This window comes from Anser brachyrhynchus (assembly GCF_964034855.1).
Source record: "Anser brachyrhynchus genome assembly, chromosome: Z".
NCBI lineage: Eukaryota > Metazoa > Chordata > Aves > Anseriformes > Anatidae > Anser > Anser brachyrhynchus.
In genome coordinates this window covers 4,510,568-4,535,500 of record NC_137697.1, presented here as the reverse complement: position 1 = coordinate 4,535,500, position 24,933 = coordinate 4,510,568, and the positions used below count along the sequence as shown (strand labels likewise).

The window sequence follows — 24,933 nt, the reverse complement described above, 5'->3', positions numbered from 1 at the left end:
TTTCCTTAAGACTATTTTGCAAAATACTATTTTTTCAGAATCATGTGTTGCCTGTTGGTAAGTTCATCATGTTTATCCCAGTAAAAATGATGCATGCTGTGAACTATCTTTGTTCATAAAGAAATTTCTGAACTGGAGCTTTAAAAAGAACCAATGAGTATAATTGGGTCAGGATACAGACATGAGGAGAGGGATACCTTGCAGCTGCTCCATGAGCACAGGATTTGTAGCATTCATGCATTTTCCAGTGTTTGGTAATGAGGGGGACTACTGTTGTCTGAACACCTGGTAAATCTAAAGGATGAAGTAACTTTTATTGGCTTATACTGGGCAGATAAGCACTGTGTAAACTGCCTGAGTTAAAAAACATCATCTAAAAAGACTCAAATCAGCTATCACTACATCCAAAAGCATCTGAACTCTGTAGGTGTCTCCTGGGACTGGTTATTTAGATGTCTAGGGATATACCACTATGTCAGAGCACCATCAGGCTTCTGTTTGGAAGTTGCCTGGGATCCAGGCACTAGCTGTTTCTGCAGTGAGCCTTCTGAAGATTCTAGTTCAGGAGGCAAAAGCACGTAGCTCCCTGCAGCCATACCACCAGAATCTAGCTTGTTGCCATGCTGTTATGGCAGGGTTTGAAACGATAACTTTGTGCAGTGGTTTGTGCAGAGAGAGAGAGAGATGCTGTCACCACAGTGGAAAAGTACTGAGGTGGCACAGTGGTTTGAGAGAGTGCTTAAACTGTGAGATGAAAGATCTGGGTTTATAACTCCCCTTTGCTGGAAAGAAGTAATTCCTACCATTCCCACCTTCCAGAGGAGTGCACTAACCTCCTGAATGTATTGGTATCTTAGTGTCTTAGTGCGTTCTCTGTCTCCTCTGGAAGCTGAGGCAAAGTGAACAAAGAGGGCAGGATTCATGGTGCTGGAAAGTAAAAAGTGAAGAAATATAACCTCTCTGTTCAGCTAGAGGAGTTCAAGATCTTGAATCCTGTGATAGAGCTGTGTTTTCCATTGTTCTCACTTTCTTCCCTTGTTCTCTTTTTTCCTGAGCACATTCTTCTCTGCCCAGTGTTACGGCTCATCTCGTGGGCTTTCTGCATCCTGCTCCTGACACGCCTGAGTTCCTTCTCTTTTGACCACAGAGTGCATGTTCTGCATTCCAGGCCTGGGGCTGCTCTGCTGACACTTGGGTTTCTGATTCCTGTTTTAAAAGTGCCCAACTCCTTCAGTGAACCCACGCCCATGTCACCTTGTGATTTGCCCACTGTCTAGTCTCATCTATAAGAAACACTAGAAAACAGTGTTAGATTGATGTTGATAGATTGATAGGTTGATGATGTTAGATTGTGGAAAGATAAAGAGCTCTTATAATATGTTTAATAATTTTTCACTTGCCCACAGCAAATAACTTGATTTTGATGGTAGCAGACAGGACACAGTGATTCTTCTGACCTATTGTTTAATCTCATTCTTAATGATCTGTTTTGAGATTATTGTTTTTTCTAATAATAAAGTAGAAATCGTATTTTATAACGGTGTTTTTAAGAAAGGTTAATAGCAAATCTAAACTTGAGGTTCATCATATAAAATTAAAATACATTCTGTTCCCATACAAAATATATTCAATTAAAGGTACCTCGTAGAAAGAATCTATGCCTCTCCAATCATAAACAGAACCTCCAAGCATTCATGATTTCTTTTCTCCAAATCCTGCACTGCAATCTGTCCTTTCTCCTTCATGCTTGTAGTTAAAAAACAAAAAACAAAAACAAACAAACAAACAAAAAAAAAACACAGCTCTTTCTGGAGATCTCCAAGTCCAGACTCTGGTGACAAGAGAATGAAACTTCAGAGCCTCTGATCCTTTGATGGACAACATCTGGTGCCTACTGATATCCATAAGCTCTCACTAAATTATGTAGCATCTTATTTCAAGTATCATGGCCTTTCTTTTGAGAGGAAGGAATTTTCCATCTAAGTTAATGATCCTGGTCTGCATAGGAAAGCCATACTAAAATTAATGGGACTCCAGTTACCATAAAGATTTCTTGTGTGTAGTCTTTGAAGACCACATCTTAAGATCTATATCTGCATGTTGTATGCTTCTGGGGAGTCATACAATGGAACAGGAATGATATTATGAGCTTATAGGTGTAATGAGACATCGAGTAACTTGTACTCTGGCTGCATTTTTGGTTTTCGTTTACCAGGCAGCTATTATATGTTAGTTTTCCTTTGCTGCGTTAGGAGATTTTGGAAGGGCATTTGAATAGCATGGCAGAAACACTGCTTTGGGGCAACTAAGGGCTCAATTAAAATGACTTTTTTCCTAACAAACGAATGTTCAAGTCCAGGCTGAAAATTGTTACTCGCTTGTCTGAAGACAGCTGGAAAAAGAGAAAGGCAGAATTAATATGTTTTGGTTAGATTCAAGCATATTGTATATGCTGCATTGCAAAATGCTTTACACAGCAGGTTAACCAACGAAACACTAAATGACCTTACGCTTCGAAGGTGTCTGGAAGGGAGCTGAAGTAGACTTGCCAAAACACAAGAAGAGAACTTTGCCAGGGGTTTGAAACCATGTAATTTTTTTATGATAGAAGGAACAAATTGAATAGAAGACCAAAGGGGAGATAATGAAGAGATCAATATTTCAAATTGTCTTTGAGCTGAGCAGGAACACTGTGATACTGTCTCGTTTCTTATGTTGAGCCATATACTCATAACCTGTTTGACAGGGTGAAACAGAAAGAATGAATATTAGAGGAAAAGTAACTGAATATAATGCAACTTCCCTCTCAAGATGTGTTCCTACTTTTATCTGTACATAAATGACTATGCGTGACTGCAAATAATTTCAGCAAGATTAAGTTAACTTCGATATTATGCCAGCTTGAATCAGATGTTTGTGGGCAACTGAAAATATGCCAGTTCTGCAACAAGCTTAGGAAAGTAGCTGTATAAACACAACTGTTCTTTTAACAGAAATGCACAAGAGGTATTAGTCTATTTAGCAAAAAACCAGCAGAAACTTCACTAGGTAACAATGAGAGCTTTTCCTGATACGCCTTTAAAGACAGAAACTTTTATCTGGTAAAGCTAAGAAATCAACTCAAATTTATGCGTATTCTAGATTCTGTTGTTGTCTGGTTTTAAAGTGCAAAGCTACAATTTTGTTGTAGATCCAGTACCTCAGAGAAAGAGACTCCGTGGACAGAGAGTGAGAAAATCAGAGTGTGTGTCCGAAAACGTCCCCTAGGCCTAAGAGAAGAGCGACGCGGGGAGGTTAATATCATCACGGTGAAAGATAAAGAAACCCTACTTCTTCATGAGAAGAAGGAGGCAGTTGATCTCACCCAATATATCTTACAGGTAACGCACTCCACCTGCACTTTGTGTTTATGGGTCACTTGCGTGATGGGGTAAAGCAGATTGTACTTGGAATTTCAATAAGGGGAAACTGAAAAGGGCTTTTCCCTTATTGAAAAGGGTGTTTCTTGCATCAAACTGGGTGGTGGGCTCTTCTATCAGCTCCCCATCGCTATGTTTGAATTGCTCCTGACTTATGCCAGCCTGTGGCAGAAAACCTGAGCCCAGAATTTTAATCCCTCAAAAGCACATCTCGTGCAGCTTTCTTTGCACGTGGCAAAATAAAACCCTCTGCTACATGCTGTTGCTGCAGGAGAATTGCCTGCTGCTGAGTCTCCTCTTCAGTGAGGAGTTCCCTTTTCACTACCACTGCACTGTAATTCTGTTTTAAATTAATCACATATACCCTCATCCCCTCCCTCTCTTTGATCTCAAATGCTTTTGAAAATTAAGTTCCCCTCTGGTCTTTGTTTCCAAATCCCGAATACCTTGTGCTGTCATAGCTCAAATTCCTAGTTTTGACTGACAGCACCAGGAACAGAGCGATTTCTAGAGAGCAGCAAGCCGTGCTCACTCTGCTGGGTGTTATTTTTGCAGCCTGGCTCCTGGGAACAACTGTTCAGAGTATCCAGTAAAAAATGAGTTTGCAGCTCTCTCAGGCCCGGTTTATGTACCACCTTTTACGGTGTGACACATGCAGCAATTCCACCCCACTCCCTCAATGGGAGCAACAGTATTTGGCATCTGGGCTGTGCTTATTGCCTTAGTATCTCAGGGCTGAAATAACTGCTAACTAATTTTGTTCTCTCAGTAATAACAAATGCCATTTTGCTATAAATCAATATAGTCCGAACAAAAATACGCTGTGGTGAAGGCTGTTCTGTTCCAAGGGACCCAGGAGAACTTCCCTGCTTCCAAATCTGGCTGCTCACCCTGCCTCCAGCTCCTGTAGATGGGAAGCCAAGGGCTGCAGACCAGATGGGAGGTGGGGCACGCTCCAGCTCCACAGCCAGGGGAACCAAGCTGCAGGCCTTTCAGAGAGCTCACCCGACCTGTGAGACTTCCCAGTTTAACCTGCACACGTGCTAGCGTGGCTAGTTTGTGCATCATTACAGTAACTGTCACTCAGAGGGATCTACTACCTTAATTTACATCGCCATATATCATTAGAGCACAATATTAAACGCCAGCCTATGGAGGCTCTTTTGAAAATGTGGTGTTTGTTTGTTACTGTCCCTACAAATGCCATTCTTAACCTCAGAGAAGCCCATAATGAACGCACTTGCAGTCTTTCTAGAGACCCTGCTGCTTTGGGTCAGCTCTAGAGTGTGGGAAGTTTTGGAGTTTTTTGCCCCCTTCTGAGATAATACAATCTGGCTTTGCTTCTGTCTTCTCTGGCACAAAAAAGATTTTAAGTCTGGAGAACAGACCCAGTCACAACTGAGGGCTAATTTTTGAGTTCTTCTTACTCTTGTAGTCTTACTATACAACTGTAGGCTGATTCATTTCAGGAATAGGTGAGAGTTTCTTTTAATTAACATTTTTTTTCCTTTCATTTTTTTCTTTTCCTTTTTTTTCAGACAGCTGCTGTATGTTCTGCTTCAAAATGATAGGAAATTAAGGCATCTTTGTTTCCCTTTTCCTTTCCTACCCTTAGTCTCCTCATTAGTTGTAATGGTCCATGTATGTCATGTTGCATGTTAAATGTGCTAGATTGTTTTGGACCTGATCCAAACCCATACAAAGTCACTGGAAAGACTTCTGTTATTTAAATTTGCCTTTGAATGGGGGCGAAGGGGAAGTGAAACATATTCATTTTCATGTAAAGATCACGTTTATTTTTCAGCATGTTTTTTATTTTGATGAAGTCTTTGGGGAGTCATGTACCAATCACGATGTGTATATGAAGACAGCTCATCCTCTCATTCAGCATATTTTTAACGGGTAGGGCATCAGTGCTTACATTTGTTATTTTCTCACTTTTTTGTTTTCCAATTTCATATACTGCTTTAATTTTCCTTTTTCTGCTTTCATCTTTTGAAAAAATACATTCATTTCACCCTTTCCACGTGCCTTCTCCCTTTTAGAATGTCTTTGCAATTGTGACAAAGTAAATCAGGGGAGACTTTTATCACAGTCAGTGAGAAATCTAAACCACAGAGGAAATTAAAACCGGGCCTCTGCTGTAACAAAGACACTGTGACCAACCTAGAACAAAAAGTGGGTGCCAGCATTTCTGACATCTAATCTCCACTCTAACAAAGACTTCTGTGTTGTATAGTGTGGGTATTTATTATTCTATTACAGGGCAATAGAAATTTATTAATAACCTTGTGATTTATTTTTATTTTATTGATTTGTATAATAGAAAATATTAATAACCTTGCATTTTATTTTTATTTTATCGATTTGTATTTGTTTAGGGGGTTAATTGTAATTACATACTTCCTGATTAATGGGAAATTGATGGTGGCTATACATGGGTGATCTTATTTTCCTGCAAAGTAACAAGCTTGAATATAATTACATTTTTGAATCTTTGAAGGAAAGGATTATGTATCCATGTTGAAAAGTAACAAAATGGAGCGTACTGGTACTGAAAATCACCAAGTATCATCAGCAGAAACAGAGTATCATGCTCTTGAGAAAAGGAAAGTGAAAAAGGAGAATAAGGCTTATATCTTGCTGCATAATAATAATCACTAAAAGCAGATTTCACATTACAGCTAATCCAGTAATGCTACCAGAAAAGCTGTGCTGTTTTTTCTTAAATTTCCATAACTTTTCTATTCGTTCTGCTACATCCTCCTCACTGATACTCGTCTGACCCCACAGTGAGCTAATTCTGCAATCTAAGCTGCCAAGAAATTGTTCACCCATTGCAGTCCTACATTTTTACCCAATTCTCTGCATCCAGGAAGTACTGAGTCAGCTAAAAAGTCTTTTTTCAGAGTATGGGGGAGAATAAATCATTTGTTATGTAGCATTTCTTTTTTGGTTGATTCAGCTCTGAGTCTGTTAACCTCATACTTTTGGGTCCAATGCTTGTACAAGAGCCAGGATGGGGAAATAGGCAAGCAGTAACCTCAACAGAGATGAACATGAAGTGCTGCAGAGCTGTATCCTGAGACCTACTTGACATTTTACGTGCATTGCCATTATAATGTTAAGGTGATACGATGACAAAGATGCAGCAATCTGGAAAAAGCCAAGGTTGTTGTTACACTGGCTGGAGCGAGTGTCAGCTCAAACAGCTCTGTGCCACTGGAAGATGCTGATCCTCTTCCTTCCCCCTCTACTGGGCACATTCCCATAGGTCACGTGAAGCCAATTTGAGCATATTTTATGATCCTCTGTGAGATACTTTACTCCACTGAAATGGCAGAAAATTAGCCTGCAAAGAAAATGAGAAGCTTTCTGTTGTGTCAATGCAGTAAAGTCAAACATCAGAGCCAGCACAGAGGAAGAGTAGGTCAGTGGGGCAGGTCACACAGCTGGGAGCAGGGGAATGGAAAATCAAGACCTTCCCGTCAGCAGCAACAAACTATTAGATTGACTTAGCTGCATGCAGGACTGCAGTCCAAGACAAACTAATCTCACTCAGTAAATTAATCATAGTGCTGGGCTGCAAATCTTCATCAAGTACAACGTGTGTTGATACAAAACCTGACTTGTGGCTGATTTGCACCTCATGTCACAGGCCTTTTTCTCCATGATTCATAAGCAGTAGGATTCCCATTCAGAATCCTACAATACTTTTGCAGCATCTAAACAGCTGGAAGAATAATACTGAATTCTTAGCTTCCTTAAACGTATTTTTGGCATCTGGAAAAAAAAGAATAGAGCCAGCACTCCGTGACACAGCAGCTCTCCATAGGACATGCTTGGGAATCACTGTTAAGTGTTTTGTAGTTTCCCAGGTGGGGAAGCAAACCAAACCTCCTTGCTAAGAGCCTGCTATATAGAGAGAGAGATTGACATTGCAGAATTTCTTTTAATAGACTTGAATAAATCAGATGTGGCACTAAAAATATAGGTTATCTTTACAGAGGCAATGCAACCTGCTTTGCATATGGGCAGACTGGTGCTGGCAAGACTTACACTATGATAGGTACTCACCGGAACCCAGGACTCTACGCCTTGGCTGCCAAGGACATCTTCAGACACCTGGAAGCGTCACAGTCAAGGAAGGACCTACTTGTTTTGATCAGCTTTTATGAAATCTACTGTGGACAGCTTTATGACCTGCTAAATGGAAGGAAGAGGTATTGAAATAAAAAGATGTATTGCTATAAACCCAGGGTTATGAATCAGTTGGTTACTGTTTATAAATCAGTTTGTTATTGTTTCATGCGATTACCTTTAGCATATTACCATGTATGATAAATTGTTATGTATTTAATTAGGGTTGTTCTTAGGAAATACTTACAGGAAGGCAGAAACTGGCACTAAATGCTGTTGCATTGACAGGACACCTGGTTTGTATTGCTTTGAGACAAAAGCAAGTAAGAATAAGGACCTATGACTGGGATATGAACTCATGGTTTTGCTTACACTACAGTAATATAACAGCTGAACATCCCATAGGTAGAAAAAGAGCCTTCTTGTGACCAGAAGTTCTGATGCTAGCCATTGTGGAGTCCATATCTCTCCCTGCTCAAACATAACCTCTGCCTCTTCCTCTTGCTGTGCCAGTGGGGCTGCAGTTCCAGCCACTGCCGTCTCGGAATGTGCTGTCAATGTCCCACTTGTGCTTGACACTGCAGAGCCCTTTACTGAGCTCCTTTACTGAGAGCACCTCTGCAGGTGATGCTGTCACCACCCTCAGCAGTAGCACCTCAGCCCCAGATTTGTTCAGATGGATGCATGCTCCCTTAGAGGAGCTTCATCTGGAATGGAAACCAGGACAATTCAGTACATGCTCGGTGTAAAAAAAAGCACTGTGGGCTGAAAACTCTAAATACAACAACAGTCAGTTAAGACTTTTGCAGTGAAATCTTTTCAGAGTGGTCTTGAAGGAACATTCCCTGTCATCTGGAGGCCTTTAGCATCCTTCAAAGCAGTATCGTGAGAGCACACTGGCAGGCTCAAGAGGGAGGCTTTCTGCCTCAGGGTGTGAGCATCTATTCAAGTTCTCAAAATTTTTGCACAAGATTTTAAAGCAGCTCCACAGAGTCAGAGTAAGCTAGCTATACTACATGTCATTGAAAGAGGAGATTAAGCTTCCTTCCCTGAGCCTCGTGCCTGTATCCTTCCAGTATACTGTACCACTTCTGTGTGATTCACAGCAGAGTTGCTCTGGACTCAGACTCTACAGCTATGGGAGCTGCTTCAAATTCCTGTGCAAGAATCTTGGAAACTTGAACAGAGCATGACTTGTACAGTCTGAACTTCCTACAGAAGGTCTGAGTTGCAGTTCAATGAGATACAGGAATTCTAAAATGTAGACGTGGTAATTTACTTCTCTGCTTGATTATATTCCTGAACTGGCAGAAATGCAGTGCTTGTGTCTGTTTAACAGTGAAGTTTCAGTGGTGCATACTGAAAATGAAATAGCTCTTTAGGTCTGAAATTAAATGAATGATTGTGATACTTCTCCTCTAATCAGTAGTCTTGATTGTTTTTTTATACAACGTCATAGTACTGGAGTGTATTTTCATTGCTGCTATTTGGGAGTTCAGAAATCTCATTTCTGTGATATTTCATTTTCAGACTTTTTGCAAGAGAAGATAGCAAACATGTTGTTCAAATAGTTGGACTCCGGGAGGTCCAGGTGGACTCTGTAGACCTACTGTTGGAGGTAACCTCCGTATTTGTCATTATTTTGTCTTCTACAGCCTGATTAATGGATTTGTGAGATAAGTCATTTGCAGAGAGAATTGTTAATTGTTGTGTCATACATGTGGATGCTTCTTTTTAAGGTTCTGAAGTTAGTAACCTCAAGCAGAACACGGAGGAGCACTGTTAATATTTCCTTAATAAGTAAGCATGGTGGGTCAGCGTGACTTGTGTTAGAGACACACAAGCTGTTGATCTGCAGCTGTTGCTTCTGCTGCCACTCCTTATGGAAAGATCTTTGCCAAGAAACAGACTGCTGTCACTATTCCAGAAATTAAATAGCATTCCAGCAAGGGATGCAGTAAGGTGGATCTGTGTATTTCTCCCAGTGTGACTTCTTTAGCTTCTGTGAACATTTCTATATAAAAGATACACAGGAGTGGGACAAAAGATATAAATTTGAAAAGTAATAGAACTAAAAATCAGAAAATACTTAAGAAATATTGAGCTGAACGAGGATTTAGACAATGCTTAGAAAATGGTGGGTAATAGCAGCCATGTAAAATTAGGATCTTTAAACAGTAGCTGACATTCAGTGCAAGCAAAGCTTTGGATTTTCTTCCTTGCCTGGCTGAGCCCAGCAAGAGTACTGGGAAATTTTCTGCACTGTCCTGCAGCAAGCAATCCAGTTAAATCTGTCTTCTGTTTAGCTTAACTTTGAATAGCTTAATTCCTTTCTCAGTAAGGAACTGTAAATTACAAGCGCCTGATAGTGTAATTGACTCATTAAAATTGGCACGGTGTTCTCACTTATATTCCATTTAACTTTGTTCTTTATCCTCATTAACTCCAAGCTTCAGGACATGCTGGCAATGCTTCTGTAAATTAGAGAGTAAATCTGCTATGAGGTTGATTAACACATTCCTCTGTATTATCACATCGCACACAGAGAAGAGCTATTAAATGACTTTATTCTCACAGGTATCTCATCAAAAAACTGATTTTATATTGTCCATAGGCCCTTTTGAACACAGAAATGTCACTAGCTTGACTCAGAGCTTCTGAATTGTCTGCAACAGATATATGGGAAGAGTCTTGAATACATCCCTAGTTATTAAATATTCATTGATGTTGGCCTTGGTTCAGAAATTAGCTGCATTTAGCACTAACGTAATGCTTGGGAGCTGCAGCAGTTGGTTAGGTTACTGTTTGAGAACTGGCCACTGAAAGGCATGAATAATGCACATCTGTCAACTGAGAATGTATTGATTTTGGTAGATAATATTTAAATTTGTTCTTAAAACTAGAAGCAAAATTAATTACTTTGTTTTATGAATGTCCTGGTGCAGCTGGTGCTAGACTTCTAGCAACAGTCCTTAAAAGTTTGCAAAAGTGAATTATCCAGAGTTAGAACTTGAAGGAGCCTTTTGCTCTTTTGCTCTTGATCTTTTAACTTCGTTCCTTGCTCCTGTAGTATAATTTCTTTTAGTTATTGAGATTGAGAAAGGTTTTGGTGTTTTGTGTATAATTTTCTGAATAGCAGTACCCATCTATTAAATGAGAAAGTGAGGGGGGGGAACTTGCCAATCCCACAAATCTCTTAGATTATCTCTGCAATCTTTTTCTTTTCTTCCATACATTTGTTTTTGATATTATAGTCTAGATATTTTGCAAATCAGAGTGAGTGTGCAATGCAACAATTTCTTATCTGCATTATTCTTTCTAAGTTCCATAGTATCACTGCAAAGAAATCCATACCCAAAGTTCTGACAGAAACATTGGAAGGGATCCAGTCTTACTTAACATCTCCCTTGCACCAAAATTTCAAGGCTGTAATGAAGCATTGCTCCTAGTATAACTTCATTTTATGAGGGGAAAGTCTCTTTCTGAGAAACTGTTTTTATTTACCTCTTGCTTGGATTTTGTCCCCCGTATTTTGCAGGTGATTTTGAAGGGGGGGAAAGAACGTAGCACAGGAGCTACTGGAGTCAACTCGGATTCCTCTCGATCTCATGCTATCATCCAAATCCAAATTAAAGACACAGCCAACAGGACATTTGGAAGGTAAGACTAGAACTGGGACTGCTCAGGACTGATGAGGAGATCAACCCCAGGGACATCAGGGAGGCAGACTAAGAGGAGGTATTGAGTTTGTGGGCATCTGTGAGTTAAATCAGGAGATAGAATTCAAAGGAAATATATGAAGTTTCATAGTCCTTTCTCTGCTCGAAGGGGTTGTGCTTAACTCACAGCTGTGAGAGGATTGTCAAACTTGCTTGTAAAAATTTCCAGTGAAGAAATTCGTCAATCAAATCCAGCCCTTCATCTTCAGCGTTAAAATCCTTTTCCTGTCTGGGGCGTTAATCTGCCCAAAGGTAGATGTCTGCAATGGAGACATCCACGTGTGAGGTCATCAGCTTTGAACTCGGTGAAAGGAAAGTAATTTCTGGGATCCAGTTCATCCCTTTCTGCAAAGTCGCCAAAAACAGAGGCAAATCCATCTGCCATAAAAGCACTTCTCTCCTGTCTGTAATTGACTACAAAGGGAGCCTGGGGTGACTAGCCCAGGTGGAGATGGTTCCATTACAGATGTCTACCTTTGGTCAGAGGAATACTAGTACCTCATCTAACCCTCTGTTAATGTGAGAATGTGACTCTGATGCCATCTGCACCAGACAAAAAGAGCAGCTTACTTCCTTTTGTAGCGGCTATTAAGACTGCAATTGTGTCTCTTCTCAGTCATCATTTTTCCAGACTAAATAACCCCAAGAAATAGGTCTGAGGATAGAGACCTGGAGAAATAGGTCTAGGTATCGATGCTGAGTGTCAAAAAATATGTTGACACACCCCTCCAGCAACTACAATGCAGTCTTGCTTCCCAGGATCTTATTTTAAATACAAGGCAAAATGGAAGAGCCACAAATAGTGAAGAGAGGAAAAGGCAGAACAGGCAGTTTAGAAATAGAAGCGTATGTGGTTATGTAGGTGTGGCATGTGTGGCTTTTTTTTTGTTGTTGTTGTACTGAAAATGAGGTGGAACTGGAGTGGGGAAGGGATCTCAAAATATGTCTGTAAGAGAAGTCAGAGCTCTTCCAGAAAAGGGAGGACAAAAATGAAGATATGGTGCAACAGTCAGTTCAGTAGCTGGCACCCAGAGCTAGTGAATATGAGAAGGATTAATGGAGTTTTGGGGAAGAAAGGGAAAAGGAGCACGGAAAGCTGCATTTGCTACACCAGCAATCTCTGTTTTTATTGCCCTGAATTCCCATTTGACATGGCAGTTGTCTGTTTTCCTCGGGGAAAAAAAATCAATAAATTTACATTTTTTTTAAACTGTAGTAGTTTTAAACTTTAAACTTCTTGGGAAGCTACAAACAGAGTGATTATCCAGAATAATGAATGTGTTACACTTTAAAGACCTTATCTATTAAACTGTCAAGCACATTCATCACATGCAATTTTACTTTCTGTTATGATTGTGCTAGTGCCAGAATTCTCTGACACTGTCCTGCTGCTATGCTTGTTTTGATGCTTCAGATACTTCCAGTGGGTGTTTCTCTTTGTTCAAAGGTAGTTATTGCTAATCATTCTTCTGATTTCAAGTGTTGCTTCTCTGTGGTTTAAAAAAAGAAAAAAAGAAAAAAAAAAGGAAAAGGAAATAGGAAAAAAAAAAGAAGCCCCTAAGATAAATGCAACTTTGTGTTTTGTTTTTTTTTTCTAGGATATCATTCATTGACTTGGCTGGCAGTGAAAGGGCAGCTGATGCCAGAGACTCAGATCGACAAACAAAAATGGAAGGAGCAGAAATAAACCAAAGTCTTTTAGCAGTAAGCTACTAGCATGTCTGGAGGAGGTTTTGTAATTAATTGATTTTTGGATAAAAATGAACCATAGAATAATATGTATATGGATTTAATGGAGGGCAAAAAATATCCAGAGCGCTAAGTTTTTCCAGTTTAATTTGTCTCATGCCTGAAAGACAATTTAAGAGGGGAGAGATTTTGTGATGAAAATAAAGTCTTTTTGACTGATTCTTACAGCCAGTTGGGTAAACACAGTGTAGAAAATGTTACTTATAGTATGCCAAGTGTCTCATATTTTATGTAGAAAGTTTGTCCCTTTTCCTTCCAGAGAATATTGGCTTGGGATTACCATATATGTTTCATAAAAGCACATCTGTTCCTTTTGCTTATTTCGCCACTTGAACTCAGACTTCTCTGTCAAATCAGGAGCAAAGGGCTTAAATACTCAAGAGCCCAGGAACTAGCATGCACATGTGGGAGAAAAAGGAACAGGAAGAAATGCATTCTTAACGCAACCCGTCTTTTCTTATAAATATACACAGTTATGTTAAGAGGGACAAGGAGCAGAAAAATGCTATTTAATATACCACAGAAGCACCTCTAAGTATAAATTGTGCAGAAGACTTTGCAGCTCCTTTAATTCAAAAGAACAAAGCTCACTGATGACTGAGGGCTTCTTAAGTGAGATGAAGGTGATTTGCAATCAGTGAGTATGAGTCAGCAGTGCAGAAGTTGCTGTACACAACCATACCTTGTAGACGCTCTTAGCATGCAGTAAATAGGTGGCTCGCTCTGTTTTGAGGATAGAGGAAAGCTTTTCTTGCACAAAGACCATCCTGCTGTGGAATATTGTTAGCACTCGAACTGGGAGATAGCTTGTAAAGTGAATGTGTTTGCATACTTCGTGCTTTTTTTTTTGCTGATGAGTAACAGTTGTGGGGAATCAGGACCTGAACAAAAATTATTCCTGAGGACTGAGGTTTAATGTGGGTTTGTGAGACTGTTTTAAAAGGAACTTTAAAATCAGTGTGTACACTTTTGCAGAGTAAGTACCTAGGCAATCTAGAAGTAGTGACTGCATTAACTACAAAAGGCATCATTGGGTAAATCTGCAGCCTGTGAAACCTAGCTCTGTCTTTCATGATCGTAGTGTTCTCTTCTAGCCTTAAAATACATAAAGTTTGTATTTTGCTACTAGTTTAAATATTTGTGGTGATTTCAGGTAGAAGATACTCAGATACTGCAATTATGAGAAGCAGGATTAAACATTAGAATAGTTTGATCTTGCTAGAGGTGTGATTTTTAATAAAATTTGTAAAAGAAAGAAATAGATGTAATTTCAAGTGGGTGTTGTTCCTTTAAATGTAGGAAGGCTGCTTCATGCTAGTATCAGTATCACCATGACAATATTGTCATCTCCTTATTTTTCCCATGATAAATCTTGTAAATGACTTGTCTTGTGGCTATACAGTCCACTTCTGCTGGTATTAGAGAGCATCTAGGTTTGATATGCAGTGTGATGTTATTCTGCTTATTCCAGTGGAAACAGGGTAAAAAAAGCGTAAACCTCTGTTTGAAAATGACATCTTTTTCCAAGGCTGGTAATAAAATGAGATATTTCTTCGGGAATACCAGCTACCTCTGTTGATGACTGCTAACAAGAACATCTGATGTGTTTTGTGACAGGCATGGGTGTATAGCTAGCTGCACATGTTCTGCTAGTTTTAATTGAAGTTCTGTGTATATTTCTTAATTATTAGCCTCTCAAAGGCCACGTTGAAGTGTTTATATAGACAGGCTGCATCTGTACTGCCTTCTGAGCACGGCCTTAAACTGGGCTTGAACCCATCTCCCCCCACAGCTAACTGGTGCTGGTTCATGTTCTTCCTGCTGGTGGGGTGTGGGGCTTTGCACCGGTGTGAGGAGGAAAGAGATCATCTGCCTTCTGACAGAGCGCAGTGTACCCGCACTCGCAGTGTACATGGGTGGAACATCTAGACTGCAGATTAGAATCAGTATGGGGAGGAATATGCCTTTGTTTAGCTCATATGAAAAAGCTCTGGTATGAAATATTCGATATTGTCAGTGGCATAAGAAATTTGCACTGCTGTTGTCCGAACAGCAGTGCTTTGTTACTTTTCAGAAGGGAGAGAATTTCTTTTAGAAGAAAGGAATTTATGAGAGATAAAGCTCAGAAAGCTGTGTTCCTAGGATGTTACAGGTCTATGAATCCAGTGTACACCTGCCATGCAAGCTGCAGCCTAGTCTGGTGTACACCCAATCTGACTAAAAACGAGTTAGTTATGGTGAGGGCAGCAGTAGGCCCACAGTAGCGTGGAGCTCTATGTGTGCTGAACATTCGTGTATTTACACAGACTTTTAGACATGTTTTATATAGCCCACAGAACCTGCAGGCTGGTTTAGGGATGCTCTGTGCTGCAGTTTTGCTCTCTGAACGCAGCTAAACTGCTGCCAATGCCTGAACTAGCTGAAGCTGGCCATTCATTGCTGTGGCAACAACAAATTCCACTTGTGAGGGACACCGTAGGAATTAAAGTGCATGAGGGAAATAGTAAATTCATAGGTAAGATTTGATGCAATTCAGTTCAGTGTTACTGTCAGTGTGTCACTGAAATATTTTTCCCTTTTTTTCTTTTCTCTTATAGCTAAAGGAATGCATTCGGGCCTTGGATCAGGAGCACGCGCATACACCTTTCCGGCAAAGCAAATTAACTCAGGTAAAAGGGGCAGAAAGGCAACGGTAGTAGATACGCCACTGGTGAGGACAAAATGTAAATTAAAAAAAACTCATGATTCAGTAACTGCTATTAAACACTTGGGGGGAAAAAAAAAAAAAAAAGAGAACAATGCATAGCTCTTCCAAAAAATAATGTTAAAGATAATCACAGGGTTGAGGCCAACTGCCAGCTCACCCAGTCAGTCCTGGGGACTAGCATGGTAGTTAAAAACAAACAAGCAAAAAAACAAACAGAAACCTAGCAAAAGTGTCCTAGCTCCCAAATTCTGGGATTGAGTCTTCATTGTCCTGTGTGAATTTTTATATGAAGAACCCTATGGACTAGTCATAATCGGATATTCATGTTGTGTATAACTCCAGAAACAGACTCTTTCAGAGTTCCATCCATTTCCACCCACTCCATAACCAGTCTTGCATCTTCTGTGCAGTAACAGTCACAGGAGTTTTGATCAACGTTTCTTCGCTGCAGTTGTAACATATGTTTTGAGGAATAAAGCATATGGGCACCCTTGTGACACCTGTCTTGTTCAGAGCACTGATTAACACTCATAGTGTTTTTAAATTGTAAACAAAGAATGGCAAGATGAATTGAGACAAGAGAAATACACTTTTTAAAAAAAAAAAAGAGGCAGTTACCATGCATCACCTACCTGGGTTGTAAAACTGTCTCTGTACCCATCGTTAATTTACAGGAAATGCAAGATAGCTTAGCCCAACTTTTCATAAGTTCTGAGGTAAAGTAAATCACTTACATAGAATCATAGAATGGTTTGGGTTGGAAGGGACCTTGATGATCACCTAATTCCAACCCCCTTCATATTTTGTGTAACATAAGAGCAAGCATGTGTTTAAGAAAATATATGAATTGCTAGGAATCTTAAACTTATTTTTCCTTCTAATCCTAGGTACTAAAGGATTCTTTCATTGGCAATTCCAAGACATGTATGATAGCCAATGTATCACCTAGCCACATAGCTACAGAGCATACCCTGAACACTTTACGATATGCTGACAGGTAGGTGATGAATCTCAATCTTGCCAAAAAAGTATGGTTTAATGTTTGTGGTTGTATTGGAAATGTTGACTTAAGTAGGAAATGCAATTTTCACAAAGCAATAAAATCCTTACCTGTTCCACTCTTACACTGGGTCCTGAAATTCTCTGGGTCTGTAAATCCTTTCTGATAACAGCTTTTAGTGGTGAAAATATCACTGTGCTCCCTTTAACTGCAGCATTGCTAACCTCATCACTCAAACACTTTGTTTTGTATTGTAGTTCTGCCTCAAACACGCTCAAGTCCTTCACCCTCCCTCCTACACAGGAGGACATAGATTGCAGGCTGTGCAGTGCTGGGGTTAAGAGGACAAGAGATGCTTAAGGAGAAGAGGAATAAAGGAAACAATTGAGGGGACAGGGTGATGCCAGTTAAGCAGCCCTTTACAGTTGCACTGATGAGTCTGATCCAGACACAGCGTAGCGCTGTATACGTGTCACGTGAGCTAATTAGCTCCACTGCAACCACTTCCAAAAGCTCTAGTTTGTGTCTTGTGGGACTATATGATGTGCTGTGGAGAGTACTGGTTTGTCTTGAGGTAGCGCTGCACCATGCAGCATTATAAAGCATGGAAATGAAACCCACTTCCACTGAAAGAGGCTGTCTTCACTCCTTTGACCTGTTACGCACTGTTCGAGGAAGCACTTCAAAGTACTGCCACAGGCCTTTCCAGAAGTTCAGGCATTTTGACAGAGGTGTTCTGATGCCTGCCTGGATCACGGATAATTAAAAGAGAAATCATGACATTGAATTCAGTGTTTAGTTTGTATTAGTCTGTTCTGAAGACCTGTTATTTATCTGAAAGCATGACATCTATGCCAATCTCATTTACAGGGTGAAAGAGCTGAAGAAAGGGATTAAGTGTTCTACCCCTGTCACAAACAGACGTCGAACAGCTGGAAACGTGTCTCCAAAACGTGTCCAAAACTCTCCCTCCTTGCCACCTGGAGAAAAGAGCTCTCCAAAGAAAGTGAAGCTAGGTCTCCAGCACCCTTCGAGTGCTACAAAAGCAAAGGCGTGTTCTCCAGCACTCCAGCCACCCAGTGTCCCTTTTACCTCTACCCCCAGGGGAGTCAACAAAGGACATGCCTACAAAGGAAGTCCCAGCTCACTCTGGTTCCACCACACTAGTCCAATTAAGGGATTCTTACGGATAGGACATCCCTTGAAGAAGAAAACCGATGATCTGTCCCCCTACTCTGAGAAGAACGCCACTGCGAAGGATTTTGTCATCAAAAACGCTGCCGCGGCAGAAACAAAAGAGAGTGGCCAAAGAGATAAGTACATGCAAGACAGACCACCTGTCCAGTGCCTAAAAGTCCAGACAGTGCAACCTGTGCAGAAACAGCTTGTTTCTAGAGATGATTTTTCCTTTGGAGATGGAAATCTGCCTTCCGACAGCAGACAGGAATGGGGAAACACCTTTGCTAAACAGTGCGTTGAAAGCTGGACAAATCTGTCTCCATTTCAGAAGGAAAGGGAGGAGCATTTACGCCTTTATCACCAGCAATTTCAGCAGCCACCTATTCTACAGCACAAACTGAACTACCAGCCTCTCGAGAGGTTTTTAACACAATATAAGCCCCAGGAGATTGAAGTGAAGCAGGAGCTGAGCCTTACACCCACAGAAGCACAGAGCAAAGAGGGGATGCAGCTGGAAGATCTTGATGACAGTGATTTTAGTGAAGATTCTTTCTCACCTGTCTGCAGTCAAAAGAACGTGAAGAGAAGAAACACCAACAAATGCAGTAAACACTCATTTTTCCTTCATCAAAGAGAACAAGGAACTGAGGAAGAGCAAAAAGGCCAAAAGCGACAGGATTTATTTTTTAAATATGCATTACACTCACAAGAACACGAACTAGATGACAGCTGGGATTGTAGCGAGGGCAGCCCAAAGATGGAGGAATCCATTAAAAATGGAGGCTGCAGCAAAACGCCGTCAGACTGGAGCTATGACTTAGCTATGGAGTCCTCCTCAAGCAACACTGCGGAAAAACCTTGCTGCTTACAAGAAGATCCTGCTTGTAACTGGAAAAATAGCCAAGATTTCCTGGCTGATGACAAACAGTACAAATCCAAACACAGGTGTCCAGTTTACTCCAGTGAAGTCACCTTGACTCCAGAAAAGGATACTTCAAACTCATATTCTTCTCCTCTATTGAAATCGGGAACACCAGAGTGCAAAGAGATTCTTCTCCAGCATGAGGAGAAGGAAGAATCTACTCTGGATGGACAGGTTGCCCTTGCAGGAGACATTAAATGGAAAGCTAGAAAAAATGATGTTAACTGTTGTGGATCTTCCAGTTGTTCCTCAGAATTCACACCTGAGCTTGTGGCCCCTGTCCCGATACCCCTTCTTGACTATGAGGAAACAACGGATGCAGAGAACGTTTCTTCTAACCAAGAAAAGTCCCCCCGTGTGAAGCAGATGTTGGGCAGGAGCATACACAGGTCCCAGAAGAGGTTTGAGGAGGAGGCCTGGCAGTGCACCAGAAGCAGAGCTCTGACAGACAGCATGCTGGAGCTGGGCGAGCAAGCGCGTCGTGGTGGAAGACACTGCACCCTGCAGCGCTGCCCACAGGCAGGGGACAGGTGGCTCTCTCCCAGGTGCTGTGATGTGAAACCGTGCTGCTGCCTTCTGGGCTCAGGTTCGTCAAATCCAGGAGTCATTCCCAGCTCCCTCGATGGAAATAACCTGGCAGAAGCATCCACAGCTGAATGCACGGAATCCAGGGGAGAGAGAGAGGGTGCTTTGTTTCTCAGTAACAAAAAGTGCAAGGAGTACTCAGACGGCAGACAGTCTGACGCTGATGTTAAAGGGAATACCATTAATTCAGGGAAATCTAACTCAAATCAAGGACTGAACGTTGAGCCTTGGGAAACAAATGCTGAGATACCTGAAAAGAGCTTTTTTTCGGGTGCATCATGTTTACTCACTGTGGGAAATACGGATTATGCAGTCCAGCCCCCCTCTCAGGAAAGCAGCCTGCTGCAGCCGAAGTCAGGACTGAGAAACGAGGACCTCAGTCGTTCTGAAGAGCCAGCCAAGTCATCGTTCAGCAGTGAGGAAATGGGGTTGCTTAAGAGCAAATTGATGCAGACTATTTTTACACAAGAGGCTTTTGTTGGAGATTCAGGATCTGCAACCAAAGATACTAAGCCATTAGCGAATGCAAACAGTCCCTCCAACGTCAGCTCTCTGAGTGGTGTATCTGAGGTGGGAAAATGGCAGAAGGAGGCCCTAGAAAAGGCACAGTAAGTCTTGCTCTTCGCTAAAGTTTGTCATGAAGCTTAGAAAATCTAATCATACTTGGTAGATCTGCCCTTATTTGTGTGTCATGCCCATATGCGCTTTAAAAACTGATGGGAATTCAATCTATGAAATAATTATTTAATAAGATAAATGATGATATATACTCATCATCTTGTATAAATATATGATTGCCTGTTATTTAGTGATATTTTAAAATCTCACAGGAAGCCAATTATTCTATTAGAGTTTCCTAAGATGATGTTACAGGAATGAATATTATATCATAAGCTGAAATTCTCAGTAACTAATTGGTTCCTGTAAGCTGTAAAGTACCTAAAATATATCAGACCCTCTCATCAAAAAGCAGGTGATAGCTGTTGCATCCCTGCAGAAAGAAGAACAGCTAGGGCAGCTAGTCAGGCACTGAAGGTCTGGATGTAGAGCTGCCTCTCTCAGCTCCTGAGGACTGGACTGCATTCACATGTCAGAAAATACAATGTTGGCCAGAGAAACTTACAGAGAGGAACAGGAGCACTACCTTCCCACTGTGCCTCTTTTTCACCAAAATGACTTACAACCTCATGGTCTTACTAGACATCTTTTGCTGCTCCATTTCTCTGTGGTAAAAAGCAGCACCAAGATGCACTCCTCAGTCAGCAAGGCCTTCCCAGAACCACTGCAGTCCACTGCACTTCAGGGAACACTGGTGTGCACTTCATAGAATCCCAGGATGGTTTGGGTTGGAAGGGACCTTAAAGCCCATCTCCTTCCACCCCCTGCCATGGGCAGGGACCCCTCCCACCAGCCCAGGCTGCCCAAAGCCCCATCCAGCCTGGCCTTGGGCACTGCCAGGGATGGGGCAGCCACAGCTGCTCTGGGCAGCCTGGGCCAGGGCCTCACCACCCTCTGAGGGAAGAATTTCCTCCTAATCTAGTCTAAATCTCCCCTCTCTTAGTTTCAAGCCATTCCCCCTTGTCCTATCACTGCACCCCTGACACAGGGTCCCTCCCAGCTCTCCTGCAGCCCCCTTTAGGCTGCTTTAAGATTACCCCGGAGCCTTCTCTCCTTCAGGCTGAACACCCCCAGCCCCTCTGCCTGTCCCCACAGCAGAGGTGCTCCAGCCCTCTGAGCATCCTCAGGGCCATCTTTAGTTTTGCTCTAACAGCTCCGTGTCCTTCTTATCCTGGGAGCCCCAGAGCTGAACACAGTGCTTCAGGTGGGGTCTCATAAGAATCAAAGGATCGCTGAGGTTGGGAAAGACATCTAAGGTCATCTAGTCCAACCTTTAAGCTTGTACTAACGTTCGCCAGTAATCCAAGTTCTGAACGTGCACGTTTCTTCAAGACCTCCAGGGGTGGTGACTCAACCACGTCCCTGGGCAGCCTATTCCAATGCCACCCAACCCTTTCAGTAAATAATTTTCTTCTCATCTCCAGCCTAACCCTGCCCACCCCCCCCACCGCCCCCCCGGTGCAACTTGAGGCCATTTCCCTTCATCTTAGTACTTGGAGAGCAGAGTAAAGGGGAGAATCACTTCACTTACTTCCTGAACGCCAAGGACCACAGGCTTACTCTGGGTTTTAAGCAAGGCTTACTCTGGGTTTTCCTCCTTCTTAAAAGCTAATTGGAGCTTGATAGCAATTAAAGGTAGCGCAGCAGGCTGTGTAACCAAGGATATATTTTATCTTAACCAGACAGGCTATGATTCGGGCCCATCGGCAGCAGCTGGATGAAATGGCATCCTTGTGCTTCAAGGAAGAGTGCTTGATAAATCAGATGTCGGCAACGGTAAGTGGTTTAGACGAAGATTTCATTGCCAGTTGAACTTGCATAAATTGATTTTAGAGATCATTAACTTGAATTAGTGAAGTGACATGCCTGGTCAGTTCCTCCACTCATTCCCTGGTGCCTCCCTGAGTCCTAGCAGAGGCCGCTTACTTCCAGTACCTGACGTGTCTTTGCCAGCCTCCACAGTGCCTGGTTCCTGGGGGAGAAGGAGGCTGATGGCTCAGCTCTGAACTGCTCGTCTCTGATAAGACAGCTTTGCCTTAGCTTGGGGTGTTGGTGCCAGACCATACCCACCCGGGCACCTCGCCAGGTGGAGTTTTTCTCCTGACAGGCTGGACCAAGTAAGTCAATACAGGAGAAGACAGCACACCTGTGAAGCATGACGCTGGGATGGCACAGCTGGTGGTGTCGTGCCACAAGGCCTCTTCCTCCTGGGAGTCCCTTGCTTATCATCCTGCAGCTGTGCCTGGCCCCACTCCCTCTGGTGCTCTAACTGCTGTGACTTGTGCCCCTCACAGGCTCTTGATTTCTGTCATTCAAGTGTTCCTTGGCTTGTCTGTGTCTTGGATCACACTAGTAGAGGCTGGACCTCAAGCCTGGCACCTGCATGGCCCCACCACCAGCCAGTTCTCAGTTTCTCCTGCATCCTAATAGATGCGCGTCACAGCTGTGTGACAAGTCTTATCTCTCACCCAGCTCATCTCAGTGAGCACCTCCTGCCTTCCCTGTTCCCTCATCTTATCAATAAAGCCAAATTACATTACCGCATTACATTATCACAACCGCCTTAATTGCTGTCACAGTTCAGATTTGCAGTACAGCTACTGGGACTCTTGCCTCAGGGAATTCAGACTGGAGCCACCCCGTGGTTTATCTGCTGTGATTCCCAGCTGCACGCGCTGTATTGCCAGATAACGCACAAGTTCACAAAGCAGTATAAGAGTCATAAGATGCATTAGTTTTGTGGCAGAGAATGCTATGATAAGAAGCAACCTTTTTTTTTTTTTTAATTCTTATTTTATTGTATTTGAGATTTTTTCTTGCTAATTGTTGGTCATACCCTTCCATTATTTGCCCCTTCTAGCAAGCAATCATTTTCTGGCCAGCAGAATTCTGACAATCATGCCAGGCCTCCCAGCAGTGGGTGAATAACTTAACACTACTGGGTATATTTCACAGCATGACCTTTCTTTAGGCAATGCAGTTAGCTTGGACTTCCCATATCAGTTTCTCTCCTTCCACTTTCAGATGGCTGCAACTTCTCCAGCCATGAAACTGTGGCTGCGGGAGAGATTCCTGCCAAGACCAGCCACACACTGAGCCACACAGTGTTTAAAGTGCTTAAGAAACATAGGCTAGGGCAGCTGGGCTAGCCTTCATTAGTGCTGATGTCCATGCAGGACAAAGATACAATGCACGAGATAGCTGGAGTTCTGCCAAATGAACCTGTGAATGATTAATTTTCGTGTGGTAGCAGCTGCAGCCCCTAGCCCCAAGGATACTGACACCTCCCAACTTCTTAGATACTGACCTGGGAATAAATGCACCGAGCTCTGCTCTCAGCTGGAGACAGAGCAATTATTAACACAAGACCTACTTAAAAATAACTGCATCCATTTCATTTTAATCAGAGTTTTGGATCACATTTTATCCAACAGTGTGGCAGGTCGCGATGGAAGGTGAGGTTCCACTTGGCCTGGGCTACACACCACTGCTGTTTCTCCTGTGCAATCTGGCAGACCTGTAGCCAGGCAGCAGTTGGACAAGCCCTGTGAGCTGATGTGAAATAATCCCTTCCCTCTCATTTCTCCATAAAATGGGCTATTATGTCGATCAGTGAGGTGCCCAGCTCACCATTTATCTTCATGACTGTTAAATGCAACACAAGAAGTGTCTGGAACACAGCTCAGTACGTTGTAAAACTGTACATCAGATCACCAGTCTCTATATCTAACCCTTAAAAAGCTAACCTGTGTAGAAAGGTGACAGCAGGAACCTTCTACATTTGTATTTTCTGAAACCAGTATAGTAGCTGTAATTTTACCAACAGAAGAAAAAAAAAAAAAGGAGAGGACTAACTTAACCTCAGTATTTAGCGGTATTGAGCTTTGCTGCCTGTAAGGGTCAGGGCTTCAAGAAGGAAACACTGATTAAATGTACGGTAGCTTGGAAAACGTGTTTTTTTTTTGTACCGCTGCAGTATATTTATATACTACAGTATATTTATATACATGCTGAACGTCTCCAACCTGCTGTTCCTGTTGTTCCCTAAACTTTCCTTTTGCCTTCCTTCACAGGATTTTCAGAATTTCGTCACCAAGCTAGATGAAATCCTGGTACTGAAGTCGAAATGTATCCAAACCATGCGAGCCCAGCTTCAGCTCTATTTAGCCTCTCCTAGCGCTGACACATCCCTGCAAACACCTCCACCAGTTTAGACCTGCTGTGCTTACACATGCACAAGAACAGTTTTGGAAACAGCCAGCTAGTGTTTCACCACACTTGGTGCTGCAGAGCGTGGGTGGGAAGGGGCTAGCTTTTGGTTTGATGGTTTGTGATGAGTGCATATTTTAGCTAACGATGGAGAGAATTCTGAGTAAATAACAGATGATTACTTGGCAACATGAGATTTGTATTTCCTTAATACCAGTAAGCCACATTCTTAAGAATAACAACTCAGCAGTGCTTAAATATCTCACCAAGCGGCAGGCAGTCCTGTCCACAGTATTCACAGCAGCTTCTCACATGTTAGAGGCACTTCTGTGCTGCTAAGAAAATGAAGGGGAAAAAATAAAAAACACAACACTTTGAAGTCAGACTCAGGTCTGAACAGAAATGTTCAAAAGCTATCCAGAAAAGTGTTTGCAAACAGAAGTGAAGAAACAGCTTAAGTACACTAAAGTTACTAGACCAAAAGTAAATTAAAATCAAGGCAGGATACGAAGTTCTGGGCTTTCAGAAGGAAGGCTACTGGAGCATTTGTTCTTTGCGTGGGACTAACACTCCAGACCTGCTGAAAGAGATCACTGAAGTCACAAGTAACGAGTGGTTGAGTAGGAGGCTTATGTACAAGGGACTTTGTACCACAGGTTCATTTAGCGTGTTAATAAGCACATTGC

The 24,933-nt window shown here is 42.0% G+C and overlaps 1 protein-coding gene across 3 annotated transcripts in view; it reads left to right on the top strand.

The window, feature by feature from the left end:
- Positions 1–24,436, top strand: part of KIF24 (kinesin family member 24) — a 32,121-nt gene extending 7,685 nt beyond the window's left edge. For 2 of the 3 annotated variants that reach the window (XM_080574738.1, XM_080574739.1), the window contains 11 exons: positions 3,191–3,380; positions 5,224–5,321; positions 7,427–7,642; positions 9,090–9,177; positions 11,098–11,219; positions 12,877–12,982; positions 15,625–15,696; positions 16,622–16,731; positions 17,605–20,028; positions 21,721–21,814; positions 24,112–24,436. In XM_080574738.1, the coding sequence (XP_080430864.1) occupies positions 3,191–3,380; positions 5,224–5,321; positions 7,427–7,642; positions 9,090–9,177; positions 11,098–11,219; positions 12,877–12,982; positions 15,625–15,696; positions 16,622–16,731; positions 17,605–20,028; positions 21,721–21,814; positions 24,112–24,252 (3,661 nt within the window). In that variant the 3' untranslated portion in view covers positions 24,253–24,436. Of the gene's footprint in view, positions 1–3,190; positions 3,381–5,223; positions 5,322–7,426; positions 7,643–9,089; positions 9,178–11,097; positions 11,220–12,876; positions 12,983–15,624; positions 15,697–16,621; positions 16,732–17,604; positions 20,029–21,720; positions 21,815–22,145; positions 24,010–24,111 lie in introns of those variants that run through there. The other variant, XM_080574740.1, reaches the window with a different exon arrangement.
- The last annotated feature ends 497 nt before the right edge of the window (positions 24,437–24,933 follow it).